Source organism: Anopheles arabiensis, chromosome 2 (assembly GCF_016920715.1).
Source record: "Anopheles arabiensis isolate DONGOLA chromosome 2, AaraD3, whole genome shotgun sequence".
Lineage (NCBI taxonomy): Eukaryota > Metazoa > Arthropoda > Insecta > Diptera > Culicidae > Anopheles > Anopheles arabiensis.
In genome coordinates this window covers 88,765,023-88,791,968 of record NC_053517.1, presented here as the reverse complement: position 1 = coordinate 88,791,968, position 26,946 = coordinate 88,765,023, and the positions used below count along the sequence as shown (strand labels likewise).

General features: G+C 41.8%; 3 protein-coding genes across 7 annotated transcripts in view; all 3 read right to left on the bottom strand.

Moving 5' to 3' along the window:
• Positions 1-476: 476 nt before the first annotated feature.
• On the bottom strand, positions 477-1,676 carry LOC120896961 (transmembrane protein 177). The gene is made up of 2 exons (XM_040301500.1): positions 1,448-1,676; positions 477-1,348 (listed from the first exon to the last, which is right to left on the bottom strand). The coding sequence occupies exons 1-2, from the start codon at positions 1,603-1,605 to the stop codon at positions 565-567; spliced, it is 942 nt and encodes a 313-aa protein (XP_040157434.1). The 5' UTR covers positions 1,606-1,676; the 3' UTR covers positions 477-564.
• A 210-nt stretch (positions 1,677-1,886) lies between these two features.
• LOC120896908 lies at positions 1,887-3,350 on the bottom strand. The gene is made up of 7 exons (XM_040301428.1): positions 3,318-3,350; positions 3,137-3,240; positions 2,988-3,066; positions 2,818-2,908; positions 2,606-2,741; positions 2,421-2,533; positions 1,887-2,325 (listed from the first exon to the last, which is right to left on the bottom strand). The coding sequence occupies exons 1-7, from the start codon at positions 3,348-3,350 to the stop codon at positions 2,153-2,155; spliced, it is 729 nt and encodes a 242-aa protein (XP_040157362.1). The 3' UTR covers positions 1,887-2,152.
• Positions 3,351-10,789: 7,439 nt separating this feature from the next.
• LOC120898513 overlaps positions 10,790-26,946 on the bottom strand; it is a 106,720-nt gene continuing 90,563 nt past the window's right edge. For 4 of the 5 annotated variants that reach the window (XM_040304467.1, XM_040304471.1, XM_040304469.1 and 1 more), the window contains 2 exons: positions 25,152-25,564; positions 10,790-13,827 (listed from right to left, as the gene is read on the bottom strand). In XM_040304467.1, the coding sequence (XP_040160401.1) occupies positions 13,740-13,827; positions 25,152-25,564 (501 nt within the window). In that variant the 3' untranslated portion in view covers positions 10,790-13,739. Of the gene's footprint in view, positions 17,824-25,151; positions 25,565-26,946 lie in introns of all 5 variants that reach the window. The other variant, XM_040304470.1, reaches the window with a different exon arrangement.

The window sequence follows — 26,946 nt, the reverse complement described above, 5'->3', positions numbered from 1 at the left end:
CAAACTACTTTTTTGGATGTCAAACAAAACTTGTTTATGTTTAATTAAAAATTTAAAGACTCGCGATCAAACTTGGCCTTTTTTTCAAAAAATCGGCTACCATTAGAACATCAGTTCCCCGTAATATCATGTTGTGCTTTATTGAATTAAAATTTGTTAAGAACAAATTAAAACAAATACCTCATCATGGATATTTACATCAGGAATTCCTATGAATCAGTTGGAACGACAGATTGGATGCTTACAAGTACAATTTGTTCGTTTTTATCTAGCGTGCAGCACTTGAAGGCACAAGTGTAAGGGGAGAAAATGCTGCACGACAATGTTTGCATATCGCCATTTTATTATGGACACAAGTGTACATTCGCTTCAGCTCGGTAATTTACCTAAAAGCGCTGTGATAAGAGATAAGTCCACCCGAACCGAAATGTTGTGATATGGTGACAGTATAACCCGCTACTACACCGCTGGCTTCATTTCTTTGGAACTCGTATCGAGCAGGTTCAAAAATGCCACACTATCTCGTTTTATTGCAAACTAAAAACCAAAACCAAAACGATTTCTTTAACTCGTTTCCTCCGTGCCGACGTAGTCCTTGTAGCCGGTCTGGAAAAATTCTTTCCTGAGCGTTAGCGGTGCCGCCTTCTGGCGGAGCATGTAGTTCACGTTGCCCTTCGCCGTGTAGTAATCCTCGCCGGTCAGCTTCCGGATGGCAATGTTTTTCTTCAGCACCTTGTCGTAGAATCGGGCACCGGCATCGACCACGTCGGGCCCGAGCGCAGCCATCTGCTTGTCGACGTCCGTTTCGTAGTAGATTTCCGTCATGTCGGTGGAAAAGGAGTAGATGCCAAAGCCGAACAGCCCGCAGATCGTGTACAGGATGAGGCGCAGCGACCGGGGCCGGGCGTAAAAGTTGCACCGCTCGTTCAGCTGGGACGCCAGGCTGTAGGTGAACATCCACGAGACGGTCGGTATGATCGATTGGATGAGCGATTTGTGCGTCTTCATCGTGAGCAGCTCGCGGGCAATGCCAAACACCTGCTCGTCCTCGGTCAGCACGAGCGCGTCTTCCAGTAATCGGCCCGCCTCCGTGCCCCAGTCGATCGGTTGGTTGCGGATCTTTATGTCCGTCCGGTCGATCGCGGCGGCGCTGTCGTACTCGAAGTTGGACGGAATGCCGACGTACGCACCGTACCGCGTTTTGAACGAGCCCGCATTGAACACGTCGAACCCGTACACGACGAACGGTTTGGCAAACTTGCGCTCAAACTCCGACAGGTCGAGCAGGCTGAGGGCACGCTTGTATCGCTGCTCGAGCTTCTCCGACAGCTTTCGCTCCTCGCCATTTCTATCAGAAGCGATTGGATGGTACATACAAAACAGGGGAGAAAAGAGTTAATTTGAGAAGACACTTAGGAAAACACTCACACACGCGCCGGTATCTTACTTGTACGCTTGCACAAACTCCTTGTAGTAGGAGATGCAAATCGAGTGCGGGAAGTAATGGCCGGCGAATAGTCCTATCGCAACGGTGGTGGCGCCGTAAAACACAACCTGCCGGCCTGCCTCCGTGAGGAAAAAGGACACTTTTCCCGTTCGGCTCATTTCGGCACGCAAACTAAGCAAAAACAGTGCTGTTATTTAACCGATGTTTACACGTTTGTTTACATCGGAGCATTTGGAGCACAGTGGAATTACATTGGTCATTTTATGTGACAATTTATTGGGGACAAAATTGAAAAAATATCAAACATTGATGAAACTGTTTATAAAAATCGAAAAAGGAACTTTAACAAAAAAATATTTGTGTAAAAAAATCTTTAAAATGCTGGTAAAATTACGATCAATTCGAAATGCGCATTTAAAGTCCAGCAGAATGCCTACAGTGCAGTGGGTATATGCGGTATACACTGTGGCAAGATGGAAAAGGCCTACATTCAAATGCGAAAATCCCACAGTATATAGTAAGATCGTTACTTTATTTCTGGATTCAAATGTACTGAGGATAAAATTAAACTATTAAATTCACTAATTTAACTCGCTGTTTGAGACATTTAATAGAAGTGAAAAATTAATCAATGAAAACAGAACTATTAATGAGTGCAATAAATCCAGATCGATGAACAAAATACTGCATTATTTCAACGCGTTTCTACTTGGGAGTAACTAATTGTATAGCATGTTTTCGTTTTCTCTTTCTTTCTTTGCGCTTGATGTACTTCCTCCGGACCCAACCGCCCAGCTCGATGGATAGAAATTCTATAATTTTTGACAAGTAAAACCCATTCTTTCCAAAAAACAACGCTATCGCACCACCGACCGATACTGTAAAATGCAATGTAAGAAAAGCAAACAATTACTATCGGTGATCTAGATTTTGTTTGTGCATTAAAATTTGAGTGGTGTGGTGAAATATTTACCAAGCAAATCTTCGTAGCTGAAGATGAGCACTCGCCGGAGTCTCGTCTTGGGCTGGAGGATTTCCCACCGTAACGATGCTTTGTGCGTGAACGGTATGCCTCCTTCGGCCGTCCTGTCGCAAGGTGGTGGAAATAGTTAGCATTATACACTACAGCATCTAGACAAACCACATCGAACCACGTACCACTGCGTTTTGCTGAGCGACGCAACGTAATAGCCCACGTCAGTGCAGGGCTTTAAACAATTGCAGTCCGCATCGTTGCTCCAGTCGGGATGCTGCTGCAGGCAGTGCAGCCCAGCCACGGTGCACGGTGGCCCCTCTGCAAACATCGTTTAAGCGTGTGTTTTGATTAAAAAAATAACAGCTGCTCCGTATACAAGTGCACACATACTGACCGGCGAATGGGTAAAAGTGGGGCCGACACTGACAGACGGCGAGTGCCCGCTTTGCCCGGCAGTTCATGATGCAGAGGTTGTAGCTGTAGAACTGAGACAATTCAACGTGGAATGAGCAGTGTTGGCCCGCTCACCCATGAACACCCTCTCTGCACTATACGCCGACCTACCTGTAAATTTTCATATGCTTCATCGTAAAAGTAACATTTGCGCTGTCGTACTGTCAGATCCTTCAGCCGCTCGTTGGCACTGGGTGAATGAGTTTGGAGTATTAAAAAAAAAAAGATTAACTGCTAAAGGTTGATGATTTGAGGCTTACACCGTCTCGAGCACACTGTACACGGCAACCAGCTCATCCGACTCCTCCACATGGGTGAACAGCTGATCGCTGGTGGACACCTCGTACGGCGAGTGTATGGTGTACTGGGCAAAAACAAACACAACAAAATGAGAGAGGATTTCACACAACCCTGGGTGTGGGATGTTACACGAACACTTACCGATACTGTTGAGCGGAACATGTCGAGCTTCATGTAGCACTCGTGCTGGCTGAACTCACACTCTATCGGGGTCCAGCCGGGAAAGCCTTTCCCCGAAGCCACCTGCCTAGGGTCGAAAAACGTGCAAAATGTATAAATGTTAAAGATTCATCCATGTTGAGCAAAAGGATGAAGATACATTGGAAGGCACTGGACATTGTTAACCCATCCAGGATACGTAAGTTGTCAGGCAGAAAGTACGCTCACCACTGTGGTTTACTTGATGGGTTCACACATTGTTATCGCAAAAATGGGGTTGGTGGGTTTTGTGGAAAGTTTTCGTGAAGTGTTCGTGATTTGGGTGAGCTGGTTTGTGATTTGGGAGTACGTGGAACACGTGAGCTGTCAAACTTGCTGTTGAAGGAGTTAGTTTTAAGGTTAAGTCAACACATGTAACACATTTTTTTACAGAACAGTCTGCACAGTTAGCTCGTGGCTTTATGGTTATTTAATGTAAAAGATTAATTTAAAATAAAAAAAAAAACATAATTTTTTTTGGCTATCAACTGTATCTCCTATCTGTATCTTTGATATCCTGTCCTAAACTATTTCTAAAACTACAGTTTACACAGTTTACAGTTACACGTTTTAAGGCATCTTTTTAGGGTGTTTTAGCTATCTTTGCTCACGTCGTGCCTGATTGCATACATTTAGGCGCAATGTTGGTTTGAAAGGCTTTCTGTTTTAAATAAGTTCTGTCTTTTAAAAATCGTCCCATATCCTACCGCTGTTCTATTGCACACTTTGCTTCAACGCATCACACAAATACACTTCAAAAACATCATTCAAATTAAGTCATTAAAACCACGATGATGAGCTTTTAAGATAGTTCACAGCGCATAATTGAAATGGCAACCGTTTTAACATCCGTCCAAAAATACGAACTCACCGTGCAACAAGACAGCACGGTGACAATCTATACGAGTGGTTATTAAATTATTAAGCAACCGTCTGGTTGGCTGCTTACCCGCTCGTCCCGTTGACGCCCTGCAGGAGGGCGAGCGGTGCATTCAGCGCGTAGCAGATGCCGCGCTCGGTAACAATCTGATGCACCTGCAGCCGCGCACCGTGCTCGGGCTGGAAGCTGTTGATGGCGATATCGTGATTCGGGTGCACCTGTTGGCAAAGAAAGCAAGGTGGAGCGGGTGAGTGGTGCTGCTGAGCCCCAGGACAGCCAGGTACCCTACCGTGCTGATTAGCTCGAGAATATTCACGCCCGTGGCCAGCCGGCTGTCGGTGAGAAAGTGCGACAGATTGCCCAGCTCGGTGGCCGTCACACCGACAAGCGTTTGGACAAAGTCGGCAAGGTAGCGCCGGTACGTCCCGGTGGTCTCATTCGCCGCTAAGCCCTCCCGAGTGGCTTCGTGGCCGGTAAGCTTAATGCTAAAGTGGAAGGAAGTCTTACTTTGTGCGAAATGGAAAGCACGGGTGCGTTAGGTGTGAGAGCAGTGCCCTCACCCCATTGGCTTGGGAAGTCGGGCGTGGTGCCAATGCTGGTGGCAAGTTATAATTAGACGTGCCAAAGATGAAACCGTCTGCGTTTGATGTTGAGCAGCATTGTTAATGGAGCTGGCAGTCGAGATTCTGGCACCGTTCGCGGCGTGGCTCTTTTTTTATCTCTCTAGGACCTCCGTACGCTCCGATTAGCGAGGACAAAAAACAAGTTTTGGGATTTGGGTATGACAGTTTTCGGTTCCGTGAAGGCTTTTTAAAGGGGATAGTGTTCCATTGTGGCGGTAGTGGAGAGCATCGGTTTAATTTGTGGGTTTGATAACATTAGATGCGGTGGTAAGGTTGAGGATGAATGAAACTATGGGATGGAATGAGTGACGTTTAATGAACTGTCCCTTGTTTAATGTAATATGGTGGAATCTTGTTTTCTGAGCTAGCGTCTAGATGTATGCAAGATTCAAAATTTTCAATCGTTTGTTTAATTTTAGTTAAAAAAGATAAAAAAGAACACAATGTTCATAAAAATTAAATTTGCATTGGGGTTCTATACTAAAAAGCAGAGAGTAATTTTGTATTTAAAATAGAGAAAAACAAGTTTGCAGTAATGCATATTGCATACCTTAAGGGGCTCGGTAAGGCCCCAAGCGGCATCGCTGAGAGAGAATTGAGCTTTTCCCGTTGTTTCCCCCCCTGACATACCCACGAACGGTGTGTTTGTTTCTACGCGATGCGTTATTCTCTGTTGTTGTTGTTGTCTTTAACGCTGTTACCGCAAGAGCTTGAAGCAAGAAGCGTTTCACACCATCACCGTCTCACCCAGACTTTGGTGTTGTGATGCGTTTATTTGTACCCCCGCCCCTATGTTCTTCTTACCCGTACCGCGCACCCCATACATTCTGACTTAGAATTCAAAGCAAAGCGAGATGGTCTAACTGAATTTGGAAAAGATGAGTGATGGATATTTCATAACGATTCAGATCACATATTTTAAAACAAAAGTTACAAAAACTTGTACTAAAATTTTATAAAAAAATTAAAGGTTTCCGCCATCTGTATAATGATATAAAGATAATTATATTAACAACTTATATATAGTATATTATATATGTTATAATATAATATACCATATGAATAAATGTATGTATAACTATATATATATATATATATATATATATATATATATATATATATATATATATATATATATATATATATATATATATATATATATATATATATATATATATATATATATATATTTATATATGTATATATATATATATATATATATATATATATATATATATATATATATTTATATATATATATATATATATATATATATATATATATATATATATATATATATATATATATGTTTCTAAATTTTGATTTATATATGTATGTGTATTAATATATGTATTTATATATGTTTTTTTAAACAAACTTACATGTTTCTACTTAAAAAAAACCTTATCTTGAAGAATTTAAAAAGGAACAGAGTAAATTGTCTGTTTTACTTTATAACATTCATATTGGGATCACAAAAAAAATATCAAATAATTACACACGTGCATGAACATGCTTACTAGTTAGGTTATCGTTGTACATAAATGTAATAAAATACATTTTAATCATTATTAAGTTTATAATTGTCTTTCTGATTATTTAAAAAAAACACTGATGTTTGTTTTAATTTAAACCGCTTTGAATATAGCAATATATATGATACAATTAGAGCTCGCTAATTGCATTTATATCATATGTCTACAAAAAAAAGATAGATTTTGTTTATTAGAAAGACATTTTGTAACACGACTAATGTCTGCGTATTTTGTCATGTTTGTTATTTTATACAATGTGGATAAACTGACTTTTTCTCATATTTATGTGAACAACTCGGAATTTTGTATTCAATTGAAAAAGCAGACTTGCAATTGGCGAGGTTTGAATGTATTTGACTTCGTCACATGACAGCTCGCATATTTGTCAAGTTAGAAACGTAAACAAACACGGACAACCGCCCGTAAAGATTGTGTGCAGAATAATCGTGAAATTTTATGTGAAAACTCGGGAAAAGGTAAGTGTTCTGTGCATATTTCAGTAAATAAACTATCTTTTAATGCTTGAACACATTATTCCACAGGAAAAACATCATTTCATCCCGAAATTTGGCAACATTCGTCCGAGTATGATCGAGCAGCTGTGTGTGTGTGTGTATGCCGACAAAATACGACGCCGGTAAGATGAAATGTTTTACTTTTTCACTTTTACTTTACTTTTTCACTTTACTTTTTCATGAAATCACAATGAATTGTAAAAATAATACAGATTTAATGATATTGATCTTTGTTACAGTTTCTACAACAATCACTAAAGCCGGCTGTGATCGTGATCAGCACATTCTCAATCAACGTTGCCATACACCACAAAATAGCATGGAAAGGAAAGTATTATAAAATAATGTCATATATGAAAGCATTCTAATCTTTCCTTGTTATTTTTCCACTGCAACCAGGACATTGTATCACCGCATCGACAAGTGGTGTTTATGTGCAAGTGTTGCGAAGAAGTGTGTTGTACGGTGTATTATGTGTTTTATTTTATTTGTATCGCTTTACAAGTGGTACATTTAGAGCGTTTAATCGTTGTGATACAGCTTTCTAACGATTCACCCGAGGGGTAGAAGCGGCAACAATACATGTGCCTGACGCAGAGACAACAACGCCGTCGGCATCCGTTGATACCATCCAAAGTGATGGTTGAAATCGTATTTAAACGTGTAAAACCATGTATTGGGGCATGTAAGTATTGAATAATAGTTAAATAAAATACATTTTATCGTTGTACTGGACAATGTGCATCGAAATTTAAAAAAGTGTGTGTGTTTTTGTTTACATCCGAATACAGAACCCTCAGCGTTATACTGTGGTTCGAGCACTCGCTAAGTAACGCTTGAGCTTTGAGCTTTCATTGAGCTTACATAGAATGTTACACGCTACCTGCTCACTAAGGACTGCTATCGAGCAGTGTTATGAGCAGGTAGCGAGCAGTAACGCCTCCATACAAAAATCGCGAAACGTAACGCTCCAATGCTATTTGGGGCCTAATAGAAATAAACGATCTTGTTTTTAAGAGAATGACATGATTTTGCATACTTTTTTGCGTTCAGTACGATAAACTAGGATACATTCTGTTAAAACTAAAACCAATAAGCCTTAATTGTGTAATTCCATGGTCATTTTGGGTTTTATTTTATCTGATTCACATATTTTATAAATTGCTGGTTAATACGCCTGAAAGATTTAACAAAAATAACTAAAATTACTTCTTTCTAGCGCGCAAAACAAAGGTAAAATAGTCCACCGACAATCTGTTTCGGAACTTTTCTCACCCAAAACCGGGTTGTTATGATTAGAAAATGATTACGGAAATACTTTCACCGAAGTGGTAGCAAACATTTCGCGCACAATTGGTCGTCCCAGTTGGTGGGCGAAATGGGCCACGGTTGAATGCTTTTAGCGGCGATGGAAAACGCTGCTAAGTATGCAGTAATTGCACATTTCCACAAAGCGTTCAATGTTGCGTGTATTTCGTTCGGGCTCGTTAGGCTGGTATCACAGCAAGAGAATGGGAAACAAAACAAAAGAGAAACATTCAAAGCAGCAAAAACAAGAACAGCAAAAGTACACACCCACTACCGTTTAGACCGGTTCATAATTTGCAAACCACTTTTCGGGTGTGTTTGCGTTGGTGTAAGAGGAAACGCTACCAGGCTCGCAAAAAAAGGGAAATTGTGCTAAAAATATCTTTACTGCACAATATCGGTGGCAGCACAATGGCGCCCCGCAACACGCTGTAGTTCGGACGATCCTTCGCTCGTCAAGGGTGGTAATCTTAATTATTATCTTACCGCTCCAGATACTCCCAGGCCCGGTTCCAGTCGATCCGGTCGTGAAAGCAGAACGTTAAGCCCGGCATAATGCCGATCCAGTCGCGGTAGTTTTTGTCCATCTGGATCGCGGTCGGGTTTGCCCGGTAGCGGTCGTACTGATACTGACCGAGAAACAGCATGCCCCGTATCGCCGCCATGATAATGAGCAACCAAAATAACCTTATGGGCAGGGGGGATATTACAACAAAAAAAAAAAAAAGACGAACCCCTTTGTAATCCTTCTCATTCGTCACTAGTCGCCGGGATTTTGGGCCCCGCCAGCGGCACTGTGCTTACCTTTCGAGTAGATGTTTCTCGCGATCAAATATACACTTTAGGCCGGGTATGTCAAGTACGGCTAACAACTTTTGATTAAAACTTGCCTTCTTCCCACTTTGCAGCACCATCCTGCACACCCAACTCCAATTATTGAAGTGGCAGGTAAAGAGCAAAAAACAGGATACAGAGTTTGTAACTAAATTTCCCAGAAAAAGAAACTCAATCCCGCTCAGTGTGGGTAAGATTATATTTATGAACAAACTTTACAGACTGAATGTTTTTACCTAACGCAGTTCCTGTGCTGCGACAGCTCACTAATCATACTGGACTTGTCTTACGTTCCGTCCACCGTCTTTATTGATCATCGCATCGTAATGATCGCGATCAGATCACACCAAATTAGTCATTGATACACATCCCATTTAGGCCCTCTCTTGCCCTTCCATAAAAGAACAAAACGTGTCCAAAATGGGTTTTCTCCTGCCCTAGTCCTGGATTTTTACGGTGCGGCGCCATGTGGGGATTATTAGAAATTAATTAGAAAAGGAACGAATCCCGATCCCCTGCTGGGATTTTGGCCGCAATGGTGATGGTAAAGGCACAACGCATCAGCACGCCCCGATCTCGAGATATCGTGCTTCTTTTATTGTCGACCCCAATCGGGCATCCATTAGCGAGACTGGCAGCGAGACAGGGCGGGTGGAAACGATAGTAACGCTAGCCATTCCGTCCCATATTAGCTGGCTGTCTGTTGCGCTCTTGTCCCGGGTGGATAATGGCGATCGATGAATATTTTTGGACGGCACTGCGTAATTAATCCATCCATCACATCTACGAACGGGAATGGTGTGTGAGACTTTTATTGTTTTTTTGATTACAGGAATGAAAGAATTGAGCTGTGCGTGGTGGTGTTTTAGCTTTGCTAATCTATTCTTTACAAAATGCAAAAGTAATTCATTGCTCTTCATACGCTAGCTACATGAGGACGCTGTTTCCACACGGAGGACACAATTTACGTGCTTTTCACCGTCTCGAAAGTTCAAAAAGTGTGTCGATTGTGTTGGTTCGTAAAATGGACACGTACGATAGACGTGACGATTTACGGTCTTGGGGAAACTTTATCCTGTAGCACATTACAATTTTGGTTGTTTTGTTGGATGGTTTTGTTTGACACTTTTGTCCCACGGTGCTGAAATTCGGTAGATAAGGTGTTTGAGGAGATGGAACTTCTTCATGCTACAGAAATATGTAATAATATGCTAATCATGAGTACTACAAACGAACGTCTTCGGGAGAGAATAATTTAAAAAGTAGAGATGAAAGTCTGTAAGTGCTCGAACGAAGATTTTTTATACCAAGCAGTGATTGAATATTTACGAATGTGTGATTATTCATATTAAAAGTTAACACATTTCTTTTAACATTTAAATATTTGTTAAGTCATTTATTAATAAGAAATGATTTGTATTAAAAAAATGCATTTAGTAGTCAATGCAAGTAACACAAGTCAAGTAAGTAAGTAAGACAAAAAGGAAAGTCTTCAAAAATTTGGAGATTTCTATACTTGCCGGCAGAGGGCATTGCATCGATTGTTTGTTATTGGAGACTGGTGGTACTAAGTTTATATACTCATTCTTTTTAGTACAAACTATTGATCTGATACTTACCTTTCTGCAATACAAGTAAATTTTCCGCTCCTTTGTTTTTACTTCTTTAGTCATTTTCTCAATACTTGTAATCTGAACAGGACAACACCAACAACAAGCGGTATGTTAAAATACTATCTGATGGTTTGTTTATTTACTTCTTATGGTTTGAATTCCGCTGTATCGCATCGCAATCGTGCCGGATCAGTAACCGGCAAGAGGTGCATGGGTAGATTGGGTGATAGTAGTTCTGTTACATAAAAGTGTGCACATTAAAAGTGGTGTCGTATCTAGTCAGGCTTAACAATACTTGCAAAGAACCTGCACCTGCGTTCTCTGAACGATACGAACGTTACATGAGTATGATCACGCTCACTAGTAGCGAATTGGTTTACACGTTTTCGTAGTTTCATTGCCACCACAAACAGGGACTTCCGTTTAAATCTGCTACTTCTAAACGTTACGTAATGTTTACTTTACCATATATTCATCTTTTTTTTCTTTCTATCTGGATTTTTTTGTCATATTTATTTGTTCATGAATCTATTCTCCCTCATTTTATGTATCGCGAAATGTGAATCACAATGAAGTCAAGTCGTGGGAGAGTGATCTGTATGTTTGCTCTACCGGTACGAAAATTGGTTTTCACAGTAATGGTCCTCGTTGTTTTTGGTTTTTGGTTGATAGTGATTTCTTTAATGTTATAATGAGTTGCACGATAGTAAAGAGTCATAGATACAGCATAGTATAATGGGTATAGTTTAAAAGTGTTCTAAACAACAACGATAGATTCTGGAGAAAGATGGAGAAGTGAATTGTTTCCCAGGGAACTTTCAGGGAAGGATTATAAGACGCTAGCCGTAGAATAGTTGTAACACGTGTACAACCGATAGCACGTTAGACAACGATAGGTGTGAGTGTTAGGATTTACGAAGAGCATCGCACAACTGGAGATATGTTTAACGGTGCAGACAGAAAGAGAAAAGGGAAGTGGAAAGATTAACGATTGATTTTTTCTTACAGTTTTGTACGAGATTGCTAATTTAACTGGTGTTTTTTTCGCTTCCTTTTCTTAAGACAGGGAGGTGAGCGTGATGATACCTGGGGATCATCGATTAAACTTCTTCGACACGCGGCTCTGGCCAGGCTACTCACAGGAGAGTGTAGTGTTAAGGCTTAGTTGCATAGTGGTATGCTTAGAATATCGTCCGGGGCTTTTCCATTTCCGGGGGTTTTGGTTTCGTTATTATTTGTTTTTACTATCCTATCATTCAACTTTGATATTGTTGGGTTGTTAGGGTGATGCCAACAGAGTGCTAATGTTTTTTCTCCACTTTTACCAATACAACAATTGCTATATGTTATGAACATGCATTGAACAATTTTTCGGTTTTTATGTACTCACAATAGGGTACTTTTGATTCTCGCAAAAGACATTCGAAAGTTATATGTTTTTGCTTATTATTTCTTTCACATATCCCCACCAGGTGTTTAGTACTCGTTTCATGAAAAGTTGCTAATCAGACATTGAATCAGTTACACAAATCGGTACTAGAACGCTACTTGAATATGTTCATGTATTTAAAACTGTCTATTTTCCCTACCGATAGTGATCTCATTTCAGCTGTCTGATCACTGCCTGTGTGAATTTACGAGCGCACTCTGTACGAAGGTTTATGGAGGGATTTACCGAAACAAGACACAAAGTGGTCCCGTGTCATATATAAAATGTATCAATGGTTGTATCCTAATGTTTAGTTTATTTCAAACTTTTTTTGCTGTTTTTTTTCTATTTTCGTTTAGAAATTCAGTATTATACTTACGAACTGCTAGTCCATGTAAAAGACTTACGTTTAGTACATTTACTTAGTACAATACGGTATGCAACACTGACTGACAGAGGTTGGCTCAAGGTGCCCACGGGAGCCGGGAAGGAACTGTGTTGACACTGGTAGTTTGTTTTGTGGTGTAGTCGTTGTAAATTGACAATCATGTAGCCAATGCGTAACCACAGCTAAATAGACAGTGGAATCCATACGTAGGGTACTTTCTTTTGGATGTTTTAGTACTACTGCTTACTTACTCTACCTCCAGCCACGATAATACGCGAGAGCATTTGTTTGTTGAGTTATTTTTAAAGGAAACATTATTGTCTCTTAAACATATAACATGCATGCATTCCCTTTCACATTTTAACATTTGATTCTGTGTGACAATATCTTCCCTGTGCACCTCTCTTTGATGCAGTTTATAAAACAAAAACTGATAGTTATTTTAGCACAACTTCAATTAACGCTTCATTTATTATGCTACTTTTTGTGCGTCGAATGTTAGCCCCCAATCAGTGAAATAATGACACCACTAATTGGCACGTCTCCTCTAGTGACGAACGGAGGGCCCGTCACATTTTTCCCCGTGCTTTCATCCCATTGATTGGTATGTTGGACTCACAAAAACACTTTTCTGATGGTAAAAACGAGAAACATTACCATAAATATAGCCCAACTCTCAATGGTGCGCGATCATTCGCCATTCGTCAAATAAAACTATAGCCAACGATCTGTAGGCTGGCCGCTTCGTTTTCGATTGCTAATTATCACTTGCCTTCGTCCGTTGTCCGCTGGTTGTTTGAATCATTGCACGTTTCACGCCGCGGTACCATTAATTCAACTCCCGAAGAGGATTTCTACCGACACGTCCGGGAGCATCATGAAGGATCGCTGTTACAGGCTCGATGAAAAGCTCGCCCTAGAAAACCGAGCGTCATTCATTATCAGCTAGGTAAATATTTACACTTGAAATTAAACCGTCTCTATCGAGGTTCGTGGTGAAAAAAGAGAGATTCCATTTCCAAAACAGGGATTCCCTTTTTGTTCGAGGTGCCGGTAAGCCTTTTGAGATATTTGAATCATGTTTTTTGGGTCTCTCCTCAATGGATGTGATTATTCCCCGAGGGATGTCATTCCGTTCCGGTCATTGATTTGTTATTTTACTTAAATAGGTAAATTGAAACAATTTGCAATTACACTGTCGTTCTGTCTCCATCTGTTGGCACTGACGCTCCGGTAGCGTTTAATAGCGCTCCTTCTCTAACGGCTCATCTGTGGAGCTTGTGCTAGCGACGTCCGTCTCGACCGTCGGGTTCTTCTCGAGCTGTTTGCTAATGATGACAATGTTGTTTTGTTTTTGTTTGCCAAAGTAGATGACCATCAACCGGTAGCAAACCAGCAGTGTGAGTGTGTGTGTGAAGGGGAGAAATGGAAAATTAATTCAATTACACAGGCAAGCTCCAAATCAGTCCGCATTGCGATGACAGGGCTGCGGGAAGTGACGAAAGCAGGGGAGTTTTGAAGCTTTTTTTCTTCTGTTTTGGCTTCTTGTTGCTTAAAAGTCTACTACTACCGTTCTATGCATTTTTTTCTATTTGGTTTGTCAAGCAGTATTTTCGAAGCAAAAGAAATAGCATGAAAACGGAAATGGCAATGACAGGCGTAAGCTTGAAGAACGGGCTCTAGCGCTAGGGGAAACATCATCACTAGGCGTTTGTTTGTCTGTCGTCGAGGGTTTTCCATGATTGACAGGGGCAGGTACACAATGACATGCTGAATGTTTGACACTTTCTCGACACCCGGAATTCAGAAGGGGATGATGAGTAACAGATACCGGACAAGGTCAGGTGCTAATAGAATAGGAAATGTATACAAGCAGGATTTGAAGCTGAAAAAACTCTTCAAAATAACGAGTGGGGCAAATATCGAAGTTTTCCTTCTGTAATACGTCTGCAATACGTTATCGGGTCAACTGATTTCTGATGCTGGCTTATTACTATTTTTTTTTAATTAAAATGAGACTCTTGGAGAAAAAGCATAGCATAACATAGCATTAACAGCTTTTAAAGATTTACTTGCTTAAAAATTAATCACGCATTAAGCGTTAATAGTAGCACTTGGTAAAGCAAATTGCATAGCTTTAGGCGTATAAAATGAAGTGTATGTACTAACAAATAAAGCTTATTATAAATCTATGTCTAAATACTAGGATTACATCATATTATTAACGTAAATAATAGTCTCAATGCTACTTTGCTATGAACGAACACGAATTAACTATAATAAATGAAAACAAGTTCGAATATAAGGTAACAATGTTCTGAAACGAATAATGTAACCAAAAAGCTAATGCAAAACAATTACACAAAATGTAATCATCAATGGTTTATATATTTTCTCAGTTTTACTTGCCCTGTTTAAAAATAGAAAATAACATAAATTTGATGAGGTTCAATTATCAGTTAATTTAACCATTTAGCCGATAATGATGTAGCAAATTGTTGCGATAGTTTCATTTTATCTGGAAACATAAATATCGTCAGCATTTTCAATACATCTTTGTCCCCCGCGGACCATATAAATTTCATAAAGTACAAGCACTTATCTTCAAAACCGTGACGTGCTCAATAAAAGTGTCACTTTCGCTGGTGGACTTCCCCAAAGCCATTCACCAAGTCGTTTAAAAATGTTACAAAGTCCAATCGTTGTCGCTCGTTCCATCGCTCAGTTTTTGTTGTTTGCCATGCGTTTTCGAGAGAGCATTTTAGTTACTTTTTTACAGCTTTTGTTCGCACAAACATCATCAGTCTAAAGTAGCCGCGAAAATGTATGCAAATCACGGTCAACTGAGCAGTCTGGCGCTGGGATGCTGGGCAAAACTTTTCTTATCACTAGATTGGGGTATGGTTTTTTGCAAGGTGTGGTTGGTGTGTTTGTTTTTTTAGTACATCATTAAAAAAAACGCTTCCCCGTGGGTGTATGATTTAGTGCAGCGGCATGGACAAGCATCGAGAGCGGTCGCACGTCTGCAGCGAATGGGGTAGCACAAACGATAATCCATCCAGCTCACAAGCACTGCGAGCACAGCGGGCTTCATCACGATGGTAAATAGCACACCATTACGGACATCGGTGTTTGGGCTAGGACGACGAAGGTGCTACCAGGAATGATGGCGAGAAAGTTCATGAAGCATGTAAATGGTTGTAAAATGTTGGTGTGCTAGAGCGAGCCTTTTTTGCCTTTGTCTGACCATTCAGCTTTGCTAGATTGTTGCAAATTGCTCCATTCGCCGAGCGGATATGCTGTATCAAAAAGAGTTCCGAAAGAGCTGGAAAAGTTTTATGACGCTTCCGCGCTATGGTGCTGCATTATCGTTGGGGTTTTGATTTAAATAAATGCCACTACATGACTCGACGATGGCGAAGATGAGATTTTCTTTCCGACTGTACTGTGTGGTCATGCAAACCGTACAAAAAAAAAACCGTGCCAACGTGCAGACAAGTGGTAGTACAAAACGAGGAAACGAGATATTTCTCCCCGGTGAAACACTCGCACCGAGAGCAGTTCAATGGAGACAATTTATGCTCTAATGGTACACATTGGGGCAATATATTGTACATGAAAATCGATGATTGGTCGTGGCAGAGGAGCTTGGAAGGGGTGGCACTTTGTATGATTTATCATTATGATTCGTTCCGGAAGCACGGCTTCCCATCGAGCACCAATTTTATGAGGTTGTATATGGACTTGCCAACTAAGTGTGCAGAGCATCCTTTAAAGAGTCATTTATCTTGCTGAATATTCATACGAAAGAGCTCCGACTGTTCCCACCGGTAAGTGTGAAAATACTTTTTCCTTTTGCATATGATACATTATCTCCCTTGAAATTGCAATCAGGTAAATTTTCTGCTGAAAGAAAACATTGTACAGAGCAAAGGTGAGAATTATGGCAAACATTTGTATTGCTTCTTTATAGCACGATGCCATACGTTTATTGTTTCGTCTCGCACTTAGTGTGGTCATGTATCTTTATTGTAGCAACTCGAAATCGGGACACAAACGGGTATATTCACATATCGTACGTAGGAAAATTAATAGGTCCGTTCGTTTCAGCTACCTTCCGACCTACCGCGTCCTACTCAGCCTGTCCAGACTCCAGTCCAGCTTAGTAGCTTAGAGGTTTAGAAGCACGGGCTTCTGCTAGTGGTTGCTGCTGCTGCTGCCGTTGCTGCTGCTGGGTTTGCACAAGCATCGCGGAGAACCACAATATGACCTCAAAGACATTGATACTGATATAAAATTTGCTTACCGTATATAACTATTAGTACACACGCAAACACACACACACATTCATACGTACGTCTTACACAGTTGATTCGTGTTTGGTCTATACTCGCTAAACGACACAATTGGTACCCCTTACTGCTCGACTATAATCAGTTCTATCACGAGTACTAAATTCGAAAGGTACGAAAAACGGTTATCAGTTCCGATAACATTACGAAACTTTAAATTCCTTCTTGATGTATGAGTATTAACAGGAAAATGAAATGATTCGAAAGAAGGTACTACTAAAATATTTGCATTTCTGCTACTGATAATGTCATACAATTTTGCGTTAACATGCTGGTACTAGATTGATGGCACTCGATCGCTAGTATCTAAGATTCGTTTGTTCGTTTCTATCATTAAAGCGAAGTTTTGGTTTGAAATGTCGGATGAGCTACAGGTTTGATCCGTCAATTAAGGTTGATAAACTGGCAGCCGTTTGTGGCAGCCTCAGTCACTGCACGTGATTTAGTCCGATAACGATCATATTAAAGCTCGGTTCGGTTGAGGTTGTCAAGGAAACCAATGGAAACTCAGCACCGTGGTGAGGATCGATCTGGTGTTGTGGCATGGGTGCCAGTTACGGAGAGTGCTCTTGATCCTTCTGCTACACACTTTTAGCTACTAGAGAGATGCGATAGATTTCTGTCTTGGCATTGGTCCTGAACTTTCCGTCCCTTCTTCGGCTAATCTTCATATCCCTAGCCCTGCTTCGGTTGGTTGCTTTTTAAAAAGGGGAAAAACAATATATCAAATTGTTCTATACTTTGCAACTATCAAGTGTATAAAACAGTTTTATATAATTCTAAGTATCTCTTAGTATCTCTAAATGGGTCCTTCTTGGTTGGGTTTTCTATTTGTTCCATTCAGGTTATTCCTCTATCCTCAAACTATCACACCTTTGAACGCTTGTCCGATGAAAATAGAGTCGAAATGAGCTGTCTACTAAGTCCCTAGCTGTCTTTACTCGTTCCTTTACTTAGTATCGATTTTATAATCTATTTTGTAAAACAATCAGTGAAGTAAATTTTAAAACGGGCCGAATTTCGTTTGAGTGTTTGTGCGTTTGTGCAAAGGAATTCAATGCAATTGAGAGGAAGAGAAAAAGAGAGAAAGAGAAAGAGAAAGAAAAGAGAAAGAAAGTAAGAAGAAAAAAGTTATGATTAGTTTTAGGCTCGCAGGTGCAGATGGCGTTACATTTGTCAAAGCAGGTTTTGCGATAGGGCGGGATGTGGAATGAATGTTTTTTTTAAAGCCTAATTATTTACACACCATAGGATACGTGAACACGAATACTATAACGTAAAACCAATGATAAATGATAAGAAATTATTATAAATGCTCAAAATATTTAGCCTACACAAAATAACGAATACTTAGGGTGAAACTGACATGAAGAGCTGAACAAACGATCAGTCGGTATGCACGAGTGGTTTCAATGTATAGTTCCGTTTTGAGTCCTGCATATCTATCCGGAGCACGCTCTATTTGCTACATTCAAACTCTCTTCAAGCACTAGACATCTAAGTCTACCGTAAACCGGTTTGGGTCACTTGATTGGCCCCTGGCAGGTATGCAATCAGGTGCATTGTGCTGAATGTGCAGCGTTTCTCATGCGTCCAGCATAGCCGCGCAACAGCAGTAGCAGTAACAGCAGCAGCAGCACCAGCAGTTGATGATAGTTGATGCCGACCTTCATCCGTAAGAGGATTACGAAAATAATTGGCTTCAGGGTTCGGTTGGTTGGTGCGGAATTGTGGCGGCATTGCGCTGCGAACAGCGTGCGATCGCTTCCGATGCAATGCATTGTCGTGTCGAATGGCACCTGGTCAAGCTTGGTAATCTCCTTTGGGAGGATGGAAAGGGAACTCCCGCTGGCGGTGGCACCGTTTATCCTGCTAGCGAGCACGCAACGGTGGTTAAGGATCAAACCGGCCTGCGACGCTTCAAGTGGGTGCCGACAGCAAGCTTTACTCCCCAAACCATCCCCCTGTGACGGTGCGGTTGTGCTAATTAGGTTGCACCGCATTACTGTGACGAACGTTCGATTTAGCGAATCCGTTCGGATGAGGATGGCTTGCGATGGCATCTTTAAACAAGGCTATGTTGGTTGTAGTTGGCTCAAGCTCATTCCGTGCAGTGTTATCGCACCTGGGAGGATGTTGCAATTGCCTTCACATTGTTCCCGATTGGTTTATTTCATTGGAAGGATGGTTTGGTTTAGGGTAGGTGTGCTAATAGCTGGAAACGGTTCGAAGTATGCTACAGCTATACTGAAGGCGAGCGCACAGGAAAGAGCTTTGCAAATAGAAGGGTTAACGACGATAGTAAATGCTTGGTTGTTTACATTTTATTCATTGCCAGTACAACAGTTATTTGGTGGGCTGTTTACGGGGGTTTCTTCGTTGAAGTTGATTAACTGCGATGGATGATCAAATATGAATAGGAATAATCCGTTTAAATTCAGAATATTGTACTTATTCATCTATCGTTGAGGCAGCTGATTATTCTTGTCTATGTGAAATTTGGCAGAATCTAAAAACTTCTGTGTTAATAAAACTTATCACAAATCAGTATGCGCGAATAAATTGTTCATAAGAACCAATAACAATAATTTGTTTTAATTAAACACTCAAAAATATGTGCCTTCCATTTTCAATGCTCGCCACCAAGCGCAATAATACATAAAGTTTATTTGCCTGTAATTTTCACCCCCATTAACTTCGCATTCGCCAGATTTCCCATTCAACCTTAAAGCTTTCCTACGCCCCAGAAAACAAACAAACCACGACGTAGGAAATAGTTGCGGCAAACAAAAAACCCACGACAACGATCGACAATCACGGCAGAGTGAAATGGGCACAGAATGGTACCGAAAGTATCCGTTTCTAATTTCTTAAACGTTCTCGTGCCACTCGCAACCAAGGAGGGCATTGCCACTCAACGGCAGAAACAAACCGCACACACACACATACACACACACACACTCTGCCTCAGTCAACGAGAAACAGACTCCATAACCTAAAGCTTATCACAATTGGGCACACTAATGGTGCAAATGGTGGTGGGAAAATCGTGCCTTTGCTTCGGGGTTTCCCATCGCCGCTAAATGGAGGTTTGTTTTTAGCCTGCAAAAGGACCGGTTTCGGTTTTGGGGTTGGGTCGATTTGCTGCTAAAAGAACTTGCTTTCGTTCCATATTATGCCAGCCCCTCCACGATCAACACGGTGTGCATTAGCACAATGTCTTTGCTGGTTTGCCTTCTCATCCCTGTGCCATTGGTTCGTGGAGGGAAACAGTGGAAAAGCTCTTCCCATCTTTTGTACACTTTTAAAGCTGACACTCAGCAGTGGCGGCACACGGTAACAACGGATGCACACACGTGTGTGTGTACTGATTTGCGCCCAAGGCAAGGGGAATATTTGCGAAGCATTTCAGCGACAGCAGCCAGCGACTAACAACAAGCGTGTGTGCGCGCTCGCGCGACCGGATAATAATGCTGTAATCGAAATCCGGTCAAGTACACGGATGCTCGCTGGCAGCGCTAACGGAATTGCCATTTCGCCAAGTGCCTTCACTTGACGTGGCGTGAAGTGGTTCGTGCGGCGGTGGGCAAATTGAACCTCGTGTATAGTGGGTCGCTTTTACATTCACCCGGCAAAGGTACCCTTGGGTGGCTCGAAAACCGGACGGATGCTTTCTACATTCGATTTCGCGTCGCCTCCTCGAGCACGTTATTGCAGCGGAGCCACCGCACGACATTGCCATTCTTATCGGGTGTCATTGGAGTTACATGTCATTGGGCTGAGGTTGAAGGAGAATAAGAATAAGACACACACACACAAAAAATACAGAAACCCTTTACTAACCGTTCTCGTGCACGGAGAAAATTGCTTTACCCACTTTTCCAACACTGGAGCGGATGCATTAATTTCCGTAGCGTGACACGTTTCGCTGTTCCCCCGGGATCATATGGGTGTAGAATTTACTTTTAGTCTTACACAGGATATGCCGAGTTCTAGGATAAGTGCACTCGCAAAGCACAGCTTTAGACTTCCGTCCGCTCCGCTGGCCAGTGTGTGTGTGTGTGTTTGCCATGCGGGGAAAATCAAGACGGCAGGAAATGAGGAAGGATTTATTGCATTAAATCTCGTCGTAGTTTGCAGCAAATATGTACTACGTTTGTACTAGCGTATAAAATTATGCTGCAAACTGATGGATCGCAAATAGAGATTACTGTACAGAGATTCGTTGCAACTTTGTAGACTGTCTTGTAGAGGTATTGCATGTTAGAACAAAGCATTAGAATCAATGGTGTCTGGTTGGGGGGGTAGTAGTGATATATTCTACGCAAGCTTAATTCAATTCTGTTGCGGGTCATATGGTATAAAGCAGGCATGTGTCTTTTTGTACTGTTTATTTTAAACCCAACATGCAAGCCGACATGACGCTGCTAAGTAATATTTCAATCAAACGCAACGTTGTGATAAGTTCACTTTGAATTTAACTTGCATAAGGATTCTTTTAAGTTAATGCAGTTTAATTTAATTTAATTAAGTTAAATTAAGAGTTAATTTTAAAATAAGTTTAATAAAAATTAAGCCAACTTTCATTAGTAAATAATGGTATCAACATGATCGCACAATAATTATTTGAATTGCGATGCAAGAAAGACGTTACTCAATTTTCAGAAAACGAATGCTATTCCAATCGATGGCTGATGTCGTTCTACGTGATTGAGGAATGATTTAAAGGCTGCTTTCAAACTGATTTGATTGAAGATTGGAATATTTTTGTTCCTAGATTTCAATTTCCAAAAATCTTTCAAGAAAAATCGGTCTTAAAGAGATCCAAGAATGTTATTTCTAAGCAAGTATGCTACAAAAACGTAAACTAACTCGTCGGATCTACATCTTGAAGCTAAAATGAGTGTTTTTGGGGCATAGAATTTTAAAGCCTTTGCCGGGATACCGGAGAAGGATGTTCCAGGAAAAAGGTCATACCTAAGGGCCACAATGATAATCCACAATCGTGCCACTTCATAGAGCCAAGCACCATGTAATCCCGGTGCAGAACGTGAAACAAAATCCGCTTGCCGAAAACAAACCCCAAGAGCTACCCGAGAGTCGTTTCTTGTACAACTCACACACACACACACAGAGCAGATGGTCGTTCTGGGTCCGGGAAAGGATAGTTTACATATTTTCGTTCCGTGATTTGCATAATTGAATTTCGTCGAAAGCTTGCGGCAAAGATCAACCTCTTTGCGTTGATCAGCGCGTTGGCGAAAAGCTGGGCCCGGCCGATGTTGGCGATGGTTGCTTAACCTCGACAGCAAGGCCGGTTTGACAATTTGATGATTTGGATGCATATCGGAAAATAAAGGCGATAAGAATGTACCGTACGGGGTCTGGATGGAGGCCATGGAGTATGGCAGCGAGGCTTCACAGAGCAACCGCAAAATGGAGAACCCGTCCGATCGATGGGGGACGAATTCGTCACTGTTATTTTTGTTGGAAGTCATGCCGAAGAACCCTGTTCCTATAAACCCTGTTCCTCTGAACGGTGTTTCCACGCCATAATATGGCTAAGACATTGAACTGTGTTTTAGCTGTCATCGAGCCGCGCTGACAGCTTCCGTGTGTGGATAAAATAGATGTGAATAAAACGTGGATTTGCGCAGCAGAACAAATTGGTTTGTCCTCTTTTGTTTTCCTCAGCGAATGATTAACATTGACTGCGTTCAACAATTTTTACGGACGACGGCAACAACAACAACGACGGTTTTGCCACAGAAAAGGAAACCACTCGGCGTTTGATTATCCTTGTTTGAGTCGAGCTCGGGTCAAGTGGACGGTGCCTGGGTATTTGCGTTAAGGGCATTCCGGGAAAGTGGAATCCAACCTGTACATATCCGTTCGCCTCCCCCCCCCCGCTTTTTGTTGATCCCGGATGTACATTAATCGAAAAGCTGAAAATGTGACCCCGCTGAACCTACTCTTACGCTTCGATGGATGATGGCACTGACTGACGTTCAGCTTACAGGATTGACAAGTCACAGACAGGCAGGAAGGGTGGTAGACGTACGCAGCGACATAAATGTAATACGTACAGAGCTGGAAATGGGAGCACATTGCGAAAAGCAAGAAGAACCTCTTGATGGCCAATGGCGGATATACAAAGCGGGTGGACGAGAAGAAATGAAATCCCCGTTCAGAGAAATCCCCACAAAGCTGCAAACCCAAGATCAAGCCCAACGTCCCAGCGTAGTTCCCGGTTGAAGTGGTCCACCGCTCAGCAGCGTTCGTTGGTCGTCGGATAAAACATAAGTCGTTGTTGGGGCAAATAAAGAAACGACCAAAAATCCACCCCAAAATAAACCTATCTCATCATCCGAATGGTCAATTCGGATGGACCGTTAGGGATTGCGGTCGGTCGGAGCATCCTTGTGTGTGTCTGTGTGTGAGTGTGTTATATTGTAGTCTATTTCTTCTTTTTCCCCTTCAAGAATGATATTTGATTTGCCGATGGAACATGATCGGGGAAAATGTCATTCCCTTTCCCCATCGGGTATACTGGCCAATCGAATCATCTTCACGAAGTCAATACATTTAGCAGTATTGTTTACCACCTCGATGATGCCCGGTACGCTCGGAAGGGATGCCGAGTAACGGGAGTCAAATGGGATCAAAGCGCCCACCATCGGCATGGTTCAGTGCAGTAAAAGGTGAGGGATTTGTTCGATTTCAGCAAAAACTGCTACATTACAGCTCCCTGGAGTGTTGTGAGAACGCAGTTTGGAAAACGATAGAAATAACCTGTCTTTTTTTTTACTTTGATTGTATCACCGATGGGCTGAAGCTGAAACGGCTCAAAAGGTCACCAAACACGATAGAGAAATGGGGAATTAAGTTGTTCTCTTCTGCGTCTACGTTCGTATTTATCGTGGCTGGTGGATAGTAACACTTTGGTTAGCAATTTTGCTAATTTTTTGTTGCATCTGTAATTGGGAGTGATAGAATGGGCGATTTGTATGTATGCTACTGTGGCGAGCAACATGTTTTGAGATACTTTAAGACATGTTTTTACTTTCCCGTTTCAAATATGTTTACAGTCACAGTGAGTGTTCGTTTGTTTTTTTTTTCGCTTCAAAAAATAGTTATTATTGAAGAATAGTGTAGCTGAAACATCAAATATTGGTTTCCCTCTTTGTATATGAATATAAAAAATGCAGTTACGGTTATATCCTTTTCTTCAGTCACTAGACTACCCTTAGATCTTGCCTAGTATTTGCATGCAAACTTTAATTGTTAACAGTTTTAGGGAAAATAATTACGAACATGATTCAAACAGTCAACAACACACGCTAGCGTTTAATATTCGATGTCACAGTTTTTTTGTGTTTCTTTTGTCGATTTCACCTCGTTCAAAATGTATACTACATGAAGAATGCTCATCAGGTTGGCAATAGTTTTGAAGCGTCAAGTAACTACTCAAAAAATCATGGTGAATAATTGCATAATTTTAGAACCCTAACTGTCAGGGAGGATTAGTCGGAACGTTATGCCATGCGGAATGCATACCTTTAGGCGCATTGACCATGGAAGTTAAAAACTGTACAAAAATAACAATCCAATTCGATCGTTTGCATTTGTGTTGAATTTCTGTATGACTCTTTGCTTAGTGATTTGACGCTTCACGCTCTAGCAACTGTACTGGAAATGGGTTAACGCTTCCTAGACTACGCGGCTAAAGCATTAGCAATAGGGAACCAACACTGAAGGAATGTTGTTTGTTAAGGACTCTACGGTATGAAATAGCACGTTCACTACTATTTACAGACGTTGCTTGAAGTGATCCGCTGTTGGGGAAAAGAAACATTACATCGTATTCTTTCTATTTACTCTCATTTTCTCAGCGCTTTTCTGCCAAGTTGATCACTTCAATCGTCTTGAAAGCTGCATTACCACTAATACGGTTCGGTGTGAAACATTTCTACAGGGTTGTTTTTAGTTTTTAGCGGCCTGGCCGCTCTTTTGCTCTAAACTGTACAGTGGCCGGCCGGCTGGGCAAACACAAAAGCGGCAGCAAACGGCAAACGCACCACAACCGGCAGCGTGTTTGGAGATTGGTGTTATGCTACACAGGACAGCGCACGCAGGATGTAGGGAGGTTTCATGAAACATGGTTGATCAACTGCTGTTCTATACAGACATGGCACAGATGCAAACGCAAACAGGAAATGGGTGAGCAAAAGCAAAGTACGCTCTCGGATGGGAGAAGGCGGCGGGAAAATGGGGCAAAAGTAAAGCTGGCAATACATTACAGGAATTCTTCCTCGTGCGGTGGCGACGGTCCGGACACCGAGAGTGTCGGCAGGTTGGACAGCTTCGGCGTCGGCTTGACGATCCCTGCCGCCGCTGCGGTGGCACTGGCTGTGACAGTGGCGGTGGACGCTGCTCCCACCGCCGGTTTGCTGCCGATCGCGACCGGCACACCGACCGTGACGAGCGTTGGCGTCGTGCCGACGACGACCGGTACGGCACCGGGCGTCACGGTCGGTACTGCGACCGGGACGGGCACGGTGACCGCGACCGGCTCCTTGTGACACTCCACCATCTCGATCGAGTCCTGCCGGAGCGACTTTTTCCGCCGCGCGTTACTGGCCGAATGGGCGGACGTGCCGTTGCCCGTCGTGCTGTCTTCCGTCTCCCACTCGGGATACTCGGAGAAGCGCCGCTGTGAAGAGCCAAACGGACAGAGATATTTAGTGCGGTGCAATCAAACCATTAACGAGTGGGTAGGTGGGGAGAGGGGTATGTTGGGGAAGCGCGGGAGCTTTAGAGCGGAAAAAGGACATTTATTTATTCGGAACAGTGGTTCAATGGCGACGCCGCGTTCCATATCTGCTGCGAAAACAAGAGAGAGAAAGAGAGTGTTGAAGTGTTACACACACACACATACACACACATTAGTGCACACCTCGTGTCAATGGTGGTGTTGGAGTGGTGTGGGGTGTGTAGGGGAACAGGGATCGGTGGTTTGCGGTGACACAAGGGCTTTACATCTAGTACACTCAACACACACAAAAACACAAAAACGAACGCACACACGGAAGGAAGGAAAACACTCGCGGGGAACGATTCTACTGCGGGGTGAAACATACAGCGACACTTTGGGTCGTCGGGCGTGGTGGGGTGTGTGTGTGTGTTGGTGGGTGGTGGGGGTGGAGGATTATGGTGAAATAGCACTACAACTGGTGAGTCGGTCGGTTGATGGATGCTGCCGATCGAATCGAACCCGTGCAAACTCTACACACTCTACGTCCTTCGCTTGAGAGACGCCGCTCCTAATGGACTTGGTTGGTGTGCAACGCGGTGCAAAATCCTATTTCGATCGAGGCTACGGAATTTGATGAACTTATTTCCACGAGCGAGTAACTACGGATTGGGCTACTTCATTTATTCAGCTTTTGAAGGGCAAATAGGAAGGGCTACAGAGCTGACTAGTTGTATACCAATGTAAAGGGTTTTGGTAGCGTAAAGCTTTATAACTTCTAATACAGTAAGGATCATGGGATTTAGATTGCGTGAAATGAAAACCAGATGTTGTAAACATGTAACAATTGTATTTAATTAATTAATTTAAAATACTTCGAACAAATCCAGGGCGGTGTGTGCAACAGTTCAACTCTCAAGAGATATTTAATAGTTGACAACATGATTTTGTGGCTTGCAAGCATGATTTTTTACACAATTTATAAAACAAACAGGTGTGACAAAAATCTCTCGAGAAAAGAACAGTTTTGCATCTTGTGAAGAAACTTGTTGAATGATATAGTTGATGGTCGTGGAAAAGTATCCGTATCCGTGATTTGAATTTACAGAATTTGATATTACTAATGAGGAGACGTTTTCCGTATGTAAACTGTTTTCACTGTTTAAATTGGGGTCTGTTCTCTATGTTAATAACATTATTCAACGCTCTAAGGATGCTTTTAAACGACACAGCGGTCACATCAACACATTAGAATTGATAAAAAACACACCTTCCAAGCGTTGACTAACACTATCAAAAATTGAAAACCGACACGGCAAACAGTGAAAACTTTTTGTTTGCCA